This window comes from Buceros rhinoceros, unplaced genomic scaffold (genome assembly GCF_000710305.1).
Source record: "Buceros rhinoceros silvestris isolate BGI_N320 unplaced genomic scaffold, ASM71030v1 scaffold9102, whole genome shotgun sequence".
NCBI classification, from domain to species: Eukaryota; Metazoa; Chordata; class Aves; order Bucerotiformes; family Bucerotidae; genus Buceros; species Buceros rhinoceros.
This window is the reverse complement of record NW_010397139.1, coordinates 17,934-28,891: the sequence shown is the minus strand read 5'-3', so window position 1 is coordinate 28,891 and position 10,958 is coordinate 17,934. Positions and strand designations below refer to the sequence as shown.

The window sequence follows — 10,958 nt, the reverse complement described above, 5'->3', positions numbered from 1 at the left end:
ATTGATTATAATTATATTATTATTTATTTTCAATTTTTTATTATTTTTATTTATATTTATTTATACCCTCAAAAAAAAAAAGTATGTTTAAATGTAATTTCCTGTATGTTGGTTTTGGTTTTTGTCCATTGCCTCTTACCTTTCAATGGGCACCACTGAGAAGAGACTGACTTCTCATTATTCCTGCCCCCACCCCCAGTCAGGTATTTACAGACATTGATAAGATACCCCTGAGCCTTCTCTGCTCCAAGCTGAAGAGTCTCAGCTCTCTCAGCCTTTCCCATATGGCAGATGCTTCTATCCCCATCTTCTTTGGGGACTTTTGCTAGACTCGCTCCAGTATGTCCTTACATCTCCTGTTCTGGGGAACCCAGAAATGTGGCCTTGCCCGTGTTGAGTAGGGAGGAAGGATCACCCTCCACCTGCTGGCAACGCTCCTCCTAACACAGCCCAGGGGACAGCTGGCCTTGTTTGCCACAAGGGCACTTTGCCAGGTGATGTTCAACCCAGTGTCCACCAAAATGCACAGGTCCTTCTGTGCGAGTTGCTTTCCAGTCAGTCAGCCACCAGCCTGTCCTAGCGCATGGGGTTATTCCTCCTCATGTGCAGGACTTGGCATTTCCCTTGTTGAACTTCATGAAGGCTCGTGTTGGCCCAGTTCTGCAGCCTGTTCAGGTCCCTCTAAATGCAGCCATCTGGTGTGTCAACCACTCCTCCCCGTGCTGTACCAACTGCAAACTTGCTGAAGGTGCACTTTTTGTCCCGTCATCCACATTGTTAAAAAAAACCCCATTAAACAGCATTGGCCCCAGTGTCAGACATCACTAGCGACTGGTCTCCAGCTGGATTTTGAGACGCTGATCACAATTTTTTGAGCCTGGCAGTTCAGCCAGTGTTTAATCTACCCTACTGTTCATTTATCTAGCCTGTACTTCATCAGTTTGACAAAGAATTGTCAACAGCTTATTTTAAGTAAATATTTATGAAAGCAACACACATATGGAAAAATAAGGCACATTTCATTCTTGGCTTTTGTACAGAATTCCTATGCGCTCTTGAGAAACTCTGTAGATCAGAGCCAGTGATACCACTTACCAGGTTGTCACAGTTTGGCAGGCCACAAGACAGCAACAGTTGAGGGGAGATGTTTCAGTTAACAGACAGATCAGTAATCACAGCCCTCCTGCACATTGTAAACTGAATATTACAACGGCAATTGCCAAAGCCAATATGTCACTTTGATCGTGTAAAATTCTGAGACACTGAACTGTTGTCTGCAGAAATAATTACAAAGAAAGGCAAGCTAGGTCCTTCATGAGGGAAAACTCCTGGCAGCGTCAAGAAATTCCTTGAGATTCAGCATGAAGAGTTACCTGGGAATCTCCCTGTCCAACAGGGACATCTGAGGATGTCCCAGTCACAGGGCCTCTGGATTTCAGGCAACACTTTATATTTAGGCAAAATATCCTGAAGCAATATATCTGACATCCTGAGTAAAGATACCAGGACGAACCCTCTTTTAACCTTGAGGAACTGACTCAAGACCTCTACCACGCTTGCAGATAGTAAGCGTTCCTCTCCCTGCTCATGGGATGGTTATCTCTACTGACTGCCATGAGACCAGACTTCTCCCCTTTTCTCACCAAAGCCCGTGTTTGCACAACAGGATGGATCAGCCCTTCCATTGCCTCTGGAAAAGTTCTTGACCAAGGTCTGAGATTCAATTTGCTGTTTGCTTGATTCATGATCTATGGGACATGATCCCTTACAGGAAGTGCAGGTTCACTTCATCCACAAGATCCAAGTTCTTTTTGCCACTTCATTTTTCCTGGAAAGAGATGTGGAGTAGGAAATAGCTTCACGGTCTTTCAGGCATCAACAAACACCAGGAAAAGGCTCCAGCTACCTATCGACCTCCTGAAGAAGCAATTACATTGCTGGTAGCCCTCTCCCTTCCTATCCCACCTAAGGAGAGAACGATCGAGGTAGCTGTAATAATTACTTTTCCATCATGAAGTGTTAATAACCAGGTATGCCAGACATTTATTATGTGAATCAGACTCAAACCTGATTCTTTTAAGGTTTCTCACAAAGCTAAATTGTCACAGAGACGATTCACACCGAATCCCTCTCGGGGTCTGAGACTCGCTTTCTGCTGCATCAGTTGCAGTTTCCCCTCCTGAGGAATCTGCAGGGAACTGAAACAATGTTGAGCAGGAGCAATATACGACTCCTGGCTATACATATTGTTCTTTCCACTGGCTAGGACTGTATTTTTTTTAATGGTAGGATTGTGCATAGTTACTTGAATACACTGCTTATTAAAAATAGTGTTTTGATGAACAATAAATTAATTTTATGCAGCTGTGTGACTTCCATCTTCTTGGCCTGGCTGATGTATATCAGAGAGAACTGGCCGTCTCATCCACATTCAAGCTTGTGTTGTGCTTCTTCTGCTGATCTTCCACTGCCAGATATTTTGTGTTTATGTTTCTTTAGTAAGCAAATCTGATTGCTATGTAAGCCTCTGGTTGCCAACTGCTTCCGATGAAAAATTCCACACCAAAACCATCAAAAACTGCAGAAATCCCATATGGAACGAAACTTTCTACTTCCGGATACAGAGACAAATCAAGGTAGACAAATCAAAAACTCTCTTCTTCACCTCATCTCTATGCAGCTTCTTCCACTTTGACCCAAAACAGGATGTCATATCTTCTAATGTCTTTCTGAATTTACTTAAAATTCTGCTAGCAAGCCTGAGCAAAACAATCCGGCTTTTGCCAGAATCCACAGATAGTCATTATATATATTGGTGATAAGAGTTTGATCTCCTTCAAGAAGGCTGATGGCAACCAAGTGACAACACTAAGAAACTATGAAATGAAAATACAAAGTAACACAATAACAGAAAAACACACCTTTCCCTGAGAGGACATGAAATAATGGCACATCAATGCCAGGAAGCTGCGACATTCTAGTATGATTAAGATCTTTACTCACTTTGCTGCTGATAATTACATTACACTGAAATTCCTATGAACAGGTGGCTGAGAGCGGAAAGCCCAAAGAACCAGAAAGGTGGTTACTGATATGAAGTGACCTCCAGATCCCCTGTTGATAAAGGGCAGTATAGGACTTCTGACTACCCATATTCCTTCATAAAAGATGGCATTTTTGTTGAGAGCTACTTAAAAACGTAAAAGGTGACCCAAGAGAAATCTCAGTTCAGCTTCACTTGAGACTAAAAGCTGTTTTTCATAGAGCCGATCACATTCATCGTCTTACTCTTCCTCGTGACACTTTCTCGTCAATGCTTTTCTATTTCTTTTCTGTGAAGCAGGTGCTGAACCTGAAAGAGCTGCAGAATGTCAGACTTCTGCAGTACGTGCTAATGAACTGGACACTTTTCCATTTTTTTTCACAGAATATTCTGGAAATTACTGTTTCTGATGATGACATCGTTGATGATGATGACCATGCAATTGTGCTTTTTGATGTCGCTAAAGTCCCCCTTGGGGAAAGGGTGTTTACAACATTCCCACTAAATCCAGAGGTAAGAGCTCGGTCAGACATTTCGTACATCTTGACATCCTTTCTTTCCTCTCTGATTAAAGCGGTGTGCTGTCTCTTCTGTCTTTTACCACCATGGCCAGCTTGGTAGTAAAAATGTAACAAAAATTATTAAAATCTTGGAAATTGCACACCAGTTACAAAATATACAGCCTTCTCAAATTCTTGTTATTTTCCTCTGGAACAGACCACGGCCAAATTCCCAAGCCCCAGAGCAGATGCAATTTTAGAGAAGCTTTGCACTTTTAATAATCTGACAGAAAATGACAGAGTTATCTAATCCTTACAAAGATTATAAAAATAAATACAGTACAAGGACAGGAAAATGGCCTGTTTCCACAATAGTTCACTAACCACTAAGTCTTAGCACATCACGTTCAGCACATGGAAGCTGGTAGAGAAGAAAATGTGAAAAATAAAGGTTTACTGGTGAGACTTGTAAGCACCAAACAACCTTTGTTCTGCTTTTCCTTGGGGAAGAAAAAGCTGCCTCTGTTCTCTAATGCTGACAATAGCAAGCACAACAGAAAATTGTTACTTATTAAAGCACAGGGGAAACTGTGCTTGCAAAAATGAAGGTCGTTTTGCAAAGCTCTGCACATGTTAATTGAGACTTTTTTTTTTTCTTTCATTTTCAGAGAAGGGAGGAGCTGGAAGTTGAGTTTGTACTGGAAAGCATGTGAGTAAAACCCCATTATGGGAGCAGCAGCTTGGAGTGGTGCATCAGCACAGGGAAACCTTCTGTACACCCGGTTTCATCTTAATAGACACATTCGCCCTTTCCCCAAACTTGTCGTGTGCATCAGCAAATCACTGTTTTAAAGGAAAATTCCATGATATGGAGAATGAATTTGGAATTTTTAATTCTGTGACTTTCTCTTAAAATACATATATCCCTTCCATAGTTCAGAGTTGTTTTTCCGAGGCTGGTAAATCCTACTGCAGTAAGTCTGTAGATTTTCTGGAGAGCATTCTCTGGGCAGCTTACGGCTGGGGACAATGTTGCTACTCAATCTGTAACATACCTGTGCTATTAAGGCTATTTCAAGCACTTTCCAGGTGTGTTATTGCAATTGAATAATTTCTGCTAGGTAGTTATGTGGCAATTAGTGAAAACCACAAACAATAGGAAGGAGCAAATTAAAAAAAAAAAGATAAAAATGTGTCCTGTTCAGGACAGTATCCCGACTGTATTGTTTGTTAAACACATATTATTTGTTCTATTTGCTTTCTAGCTGTGGTCTTCCTGAAACCATCATCACAAATGGGGCAATAGTGGTAAAATATTATTTGCTTTGTTCTCTTGTGTTCTTTTCTACATGATTCCTTACCTTAACTGACTATGATGGCAACGCGGGAAACATTGCAAGTCTTCATTCTTTGGTGATACTTCTTCTCTTAGGAGCTTTACCTTTGAGGAATCCAGCATGATTTTAGAGCAGCCTTCAGACTGGATAAAAAAACCTGGCTGGGTGGTGGGGCCCAGAGAGTGGTGGTGAATGGAGCTAAATCCAGTTGGCGACCGGTCACCAGTGGTGTTCCCCACCGGTCACCAGTGGTGTTCTCTTTAACATCTTCATCAATGATCTGGAGGGGTTTGAGTACATCCTCAGAAAGTTTGCAGATGACACCAAGCTGGGTGGGTGTGTCGATCTGCTTCAAGGTCAGGAGGCTCTACAGAGGGATCTGGACAAGCTGGATCCATGGGCCAAGGCCAATAGTATGAAGGTCAACAAGGCCAAGTGTTGGGTCATGTACTTGGGTCACAACAAAACCCTGCAACACTACAGGCTTGGGGAGGAGTGTCTGAAAAGCTGCTCAGCAGAAAAAGGACCTGGGGGTGTTCATCAACAGCCAACTGAATACAAGCCAGCAGCATGCCCAGGTGGCCAAGAAGGCCAAAGGCATATTGGCTTGTATCAGAAACAGTGTGGCCAGCAGGAGCAGGGCAGTGATTGTCCCCCTGTACGTGGCGCTGGTGAGGCCACACCTTGAGTACTGTGTTTGGTTTTGAGCCCCTCACTACAAGAAGGACATTGAGGTGCTTGAGCATGTCCAGAAAAGGGCAACAAGGCTGGTGAAGGGTCTGGAGAGCAAGACTTATGAGGAGCATCTGAAGAAACTGTGGTTGCTTAGCCTGGAAAAAAGAAGGCTGAGGGGAGACCTTATTGCTCTCTACAACTGCCTGGAAGGAAGAGTTGATTCTGGGCAATAGAAAGGGTGATTACGACCAGCCGCTGTTCCACACACATTTAATACCATGTAGGGTGCCGTACCCACCACCTGCAGTGGCACAGAAACACCCCGAGATCCAACTGCACTATAAAGACCATCATCCCCCTGTACTCAGTGCTGGGGAGGCCACACCTTGAGTACTGTGTTTGGTTTTGAGCCCCTCACTACAAGAAGGACATTGAGGTGCTTGAGCATGTCCAGAAAAGGGCAACAAGGCTGGTGAAGGGTCTGGAGAGCAAGACTTATGAGGAGCATCTGAAGAAACTGTGGTTGCTTAGCCTGGAAAAAAGAAGGCTGAGGGGAGACCTTATTGCTCTCTACAACTGCCTGGAAGGAGTCCCAGACAACAAGTGATAGGATGAGAGGAAATGGCCTCAAGTTGCGCCAGGGGAGATCTAGGTTAGATACCAGGAAGAACTTTTTTACAGAAAAGGTTGTGAAGCATTGGAACGGGCTGCCCAGGGAGGTGCTGCAGTCCCCATCCCTGGAAGTGTTTAAAGCCATGTGGATGTGGTGCTGAGGGACATGGTTTAGGGACCCTGGCAGTGCAGGGGGAATGGTTGGACTTGATGATCTTGAGGGTCCCTTCGAACCAGATGATTCTGTGATGCTATGATTCTATGTTTTTCCCTGCGTTTATCCGCATCCATTTAAAATGATGAAGTCAATTATCACTTCCACTGAGTGTGGCAGAAATCTCCAACACAGTTGACCCCCACATTCAAGCAATGATCCTTCCAACACCTGTCAACACTGATGGTGAGATGGCTAGATGAGTAATAATTCTCTGTCCCCATCACATCCATTCTAGTGTCGTGAAGTAGCCACTTTGGAAGTTCACTTGGACAGCAGGATGAAAAAGAAGCATTTTTCAGGTAAGCTTATTAATACTTTAACTAACTGAATACTAGCGATTTTATCCTCTCTAACAATGCCTAGAAATTGCATCATCTGAATATCAAGGCTTTAAATGACCACACCTAAGACAACTTGCAAAAACTGTGCAGCAGGGAATGCCACCAGTTCTGCAGCAGGTTCAGGGTTCTGACTTCACAAGGAGCCTTGTGCCAGACTAGAAACAACAGCAGACACTTGTACAGAAGGTATCTAAACCCCAAACTGAGTTCCTGAAAATCTCTGCTGCAGTTCTGCGGCACCCTGAAGAAGCTTACTTCCTTAGGCGCAGCAGTCCATGGCCTTACCTTTCCTCAAGACCTCTGACAGTTTGACTTCTGTATATGCACAGGAACACCTCATTTTTTGCAAGGCTTAGCTGCTCAGTACGCTGGCTCCCTCCTGACCCTGATAAAAATCCAGAATCTAGAAGTTCCTCTGCCCACATACCCTGAGGGTCTGGATCTTGTAGGCAATCCCAAGAGTATGCATAACACACACCAGCAGGATTAGCTGATCTCTTCATATAAACAGGGTCATCTGGTGCAGAATCAGATCTTATTTTAGGGGACTCTTGCTCATTTAGCCTGGGATGAGGATGATTTACAATGGGAAGTACCGGTTGCATTCATTGTGTCATGAGGCAACTGCTACAGAAATGCAGCAGTCGAAAATTTAGTGCCATTCCCATCATACTCCCACCTGGCTTCTTGCTCAGCCCGTAATGAAGATACAACCACCTGAAATGTCTGAGTCTTGGATCGCTTTCAGAAGACAGCTTTGCAAACACAAAGGAAGAGGACTTTGTTCCAAGCCAGTTTTTGCTTCCTTTTTTCCCCTTTCTCTCTTTTTTGCAATTAGAAGTAACTTTTTGTGTGCATTTTATCTCATTGTTTTAGAGAATGAACTAACATTTACAGTGAGAGGATCCTTTGAAGAAACCCAGAAAGTTTCAGTGGGCTGTGACTCCTGCAACACTCTCCCAGATCCCACTTTCTTCCACTATGCCAAATACAAGCAACCCTCCCTGGATGTTGCACTCACAAAGAAGAGGAGGCTTCTCACCTTTGTACGTTACCCCAGAACATGGTAGACAACGCAGACAGTCCTATGATCTGACCTTTACTTGTGAGTAGGCAACAAGAGGACAAGACTTCTGTCATAACCACACCAAAAAGTACTCTGTGCTCCTTCTTTTCAGTGTGCTTGTGTGCCATGCGGAGCGAGAAGGAGCAGCATCGCCCTGACTCTCCCTCTGAAGTCCCTCCCCTCCAAGCAGGAAGTAGTCAGCGAGGTAAGTGTCCACTGACCATGGGGAATCCTTTCAAAATTTTAAAAATTGTTGCTGGTTCCCAAGAAGCAGAAACCAAAGACCACCGCTCTTTGTATATACAGAGCCAGCTGTTTTCTAACCTCCCTTGAATCTAGGGTGATGTATAATGAAGTAAGTTATTTAGAGCAAAATAAAATCGGAAATCCAAGGGAGAAGGAGGAAGAAGAATGTCTAGATGGTTGCTCATGCTTCTTTTTTGTCCATGTCCTTACCCAGGCTGGAGGTCACTGGGTGCCACCAACACAGAGGTATGAGGCTTCCGTCTGTTGCACTGCCACAGGAGGCAAACCTGTGCCACAGTTATGGGATGCTCAGCCTCTTTGGCTTCCCCTTGCGTCTCACATTGTAGTGTGAGAGACCTAAGTTTCAAGACCTGTGTTTAGTGGTCGATCCTTCCTGGGAGGTGAGGTGTAGCACTGCAGCTCTTCTGTATAGCTAAGTAGTACCAGCACAAGCTACACCTGAGTTTCACAGCAGAGAGGGGATGAAGACTACAGACGATAATATCACAGTGTTAATGTACTAAATCAGTGCACATATCTGGGTACTAATGACACACTGGGAGGAGAGTCTCGATCTCAGTTTACTGAGGTTTGGAGCTTTGTAGATGTAATGATGACCCAAAAGAGCTACGTCTCACTCTGACTGGGGGGAAAGGACTATTTTAAACAAAATATCAATATTCATAATTTTACCTTTTGAATTTTCAGCACAGAAAATTTGATTTGCACTTTCAGGTGAAAAAATGGTAAGATACATTATCTTCCTTCTATGTTTTTCTCCCTCAGTTTGTTGAATTTGGATAGCTGTCAGTCAAATTCTAATCCCTTTGTTACTGCCTGTGTCCTGAATGCTAGCTCATCCTCATTTTGACTATAAAATAAAATGCGCTCAGTATGCAACACCAAGATTTTCAGCAGCCATGAGTTTATGTAATGGGACGATACTATATTTTGTTGCAATCAAAATTATGTGCTAAGGGCCATTGGAGACATTCTTCGACACCTTCAGAAATCATTGCCAAATGCAGATTTTCAATAAATGCAGCATTTCAAAACTATTTGAAAGAAACTTCTGTTTCCTGAGGTTGGAGAAAAAACCTTAGATACTAAAGTCAGAGTGCCTGCCCACTCTATGTTACCTAAAAATTGAAATAATAAATGTAACTGCATTTAATTTTTAATATCTACTCAAAGAGATAAATGCAAATTAACTCAAAGAAGTGACTACTTTTTTCTCAACCAAAGAAACACGTTGTCTATTTTTAGACAGGTTTAAGGCCTTAGTAAAATTTGTGAGTATGTTACATCATGTAACAGCAGGTTACATAGAAGAGCGGGTGCATCTTCTATTGTGCTGTTTATTTTCAGTAAATACACGAGGTATACATACAGTTCACAGCTGTCATTCCAAAACTTCTTCCTTACCACGCCTAAGAAAGATTTTCATAGCATCTTCCTTAATGCAACTGTAGTGCTTATAAATACCCATGAATGACTATATACAACCCTTCACAAAAAAAGTCCAAACATGTAAGTCCACAACTTCAGTCCACGACTTGCAGGTATCAGTGGAAGTCTGTGCACCTTCTAAAAGCTGCCTTTAAGACACTGCCCTCTGCAGGCTTTTGGCTTCATTTGAAAGGGAACAATTCTGTTACGTGTAGCTGTACTGAATTTCAGGCATCTTCGGCAAGGAGAAAAATAAAAAGAAACCCTCTCAGTCCAAAGGAAGACATGTACTGTTGTTCTCCAGGAACAAACTAAAACACTACATCTCTTCCTGCTTTGCTTTACATACACCTGATGGTGAAGGCATGTCTATTTATGAAGCAGAAGCAATTAAAATGCTGAATTAGACTGAATTAAACATGATGTGAGATACCTGATCCTCTGTCCCAGCCAGGAAGACCTAGACATACGCCTGGGGTTTGACCTGTGCGCCCAGGAACAGGATTTCATTTGCAAGAGGAAGAAGGTCGTTGCAGCCACTCTGAAGGACATTCTCCATCTGGAGGAAGATTTGCAGGATGACGAGGTATCTGAGACATAATTATTCTCTGCTTTCTCCACAGATGAGTATCAAAATGTGGTATTTGTGACCAGTTCCCATTTTCCTGGAAACAGTGTAAAGTTTCAAGTGCAAGCTATGCCTGACTATTCTAGGGAAGAATTAGGAACATTAATAAAAGCTGTAGCCCTGCTGCTACAGGATCTACCTTTGAGTAGCAGTCTGCACAATAATGCAGAAAGGAGCTAGGTGCTCTCAGGACTAAAGCCAAAGCTTCTTTTAGGCCTCACAGTCGTCTCAGCCAGATCTAAACCATTGACTCAGCACTTCTTTCCCTCATTGTTCAAACTGGGCTTTATTTTGTTGCGCTTTTCATGCTGGCATTTAGGCTCTCATTGTGCCAGCACAGCACGCTGATGACTTCATCATCTGCTGCAGCTAGAGCATGTGCTTGGAATGATAACAACGGTTCTGTGGCAGGGGGCAGGGAAAAAACACATTTCTCTTTTTTAATTATGAGGTGTGAAGCTTGAACTCAGATGCAGAGATGACAAGTTTTCCTTGTTTTACCCCAAACTGAGCTCAGCGGTTTTTTGCATAGCTGGACCTTTCACTCATAAGATCTTGCCTTTAAATGCCAGCACTAAGCCGTGGGTCATTTCCTTCCCCTCAGATGCAGAGGCCCCCATGCTTCCCTGGAAAACAATCTCCCTCGAGTGTTTTAATGATTTGCACAAGAGACAGTTTCACCCCAGTGTCTGTTAGCTATCTTTACTGTTAACGGAACCAACTCATATTTACAGATTAATCCTTCTTCTAAGACTACCAGACCCTGGATTTCTATCTCGTCACAGAAAAAAGTAATTGCAGCTCACTTGCATACCTAGTATTTATGTATGTAGGTGGTAGTTGG

At 43.0% G+C, this 10,958-nt stretch overlaps 1 protein-coding gene across 1 annotated transcript in view; it reads left to right on the top strand.

Annotated features, from left to right (window-relative positions):
- Positions 1 to 2,499: 2,499 nt before the first annotated feature.
- Positions 2,500 to 10,958, top strand: part of LOC104502198 (cytosolic phospholipase A2 epsilon-like) — a gene marked incomplete at its 5' end in the record, with an annotated part of 22,704 nt that continues 14,245 nt past the window's right edge. The window contains 9 exons of the mRNA XM_010146133.1: positions 2,500 to 2,636; positions 3,428 to 3,556; positions 4,212 to 4,252; positions 4,809 to 4,851; positions 6,620 to 6,683; positions 7,602 to 7,771; positions 7,904 to 7,996; positions 8,746 to 8,783; positions 9,937 to 10,072. Of these exons, the coding sequence (XP_010144435.1) occupies positions 2,500 to 2,636; positions 3,428 to 3,556; positions 4,212 to 4,252; positions 4,809 to 4,851; positions 6,620 to 6,683; positions 7,602 to 7,771; positions 7,904 to 7,996; positions 8,746 to 8,783; positions 9,937 to 10,072 (851 nt within the window). The remainder of the gene's footprint in view (positions 2,637 to 3,427; positions 3,557 to 4,211; positions 4,253 to 4,808; positions 4,852 to 6,619; positions 6,684 to 7,601; positions 7,772 to 7,903; positions 7,997 to 8,745; positions 8,784 to 9,936; positions 10,073 to 10,958) is intronic.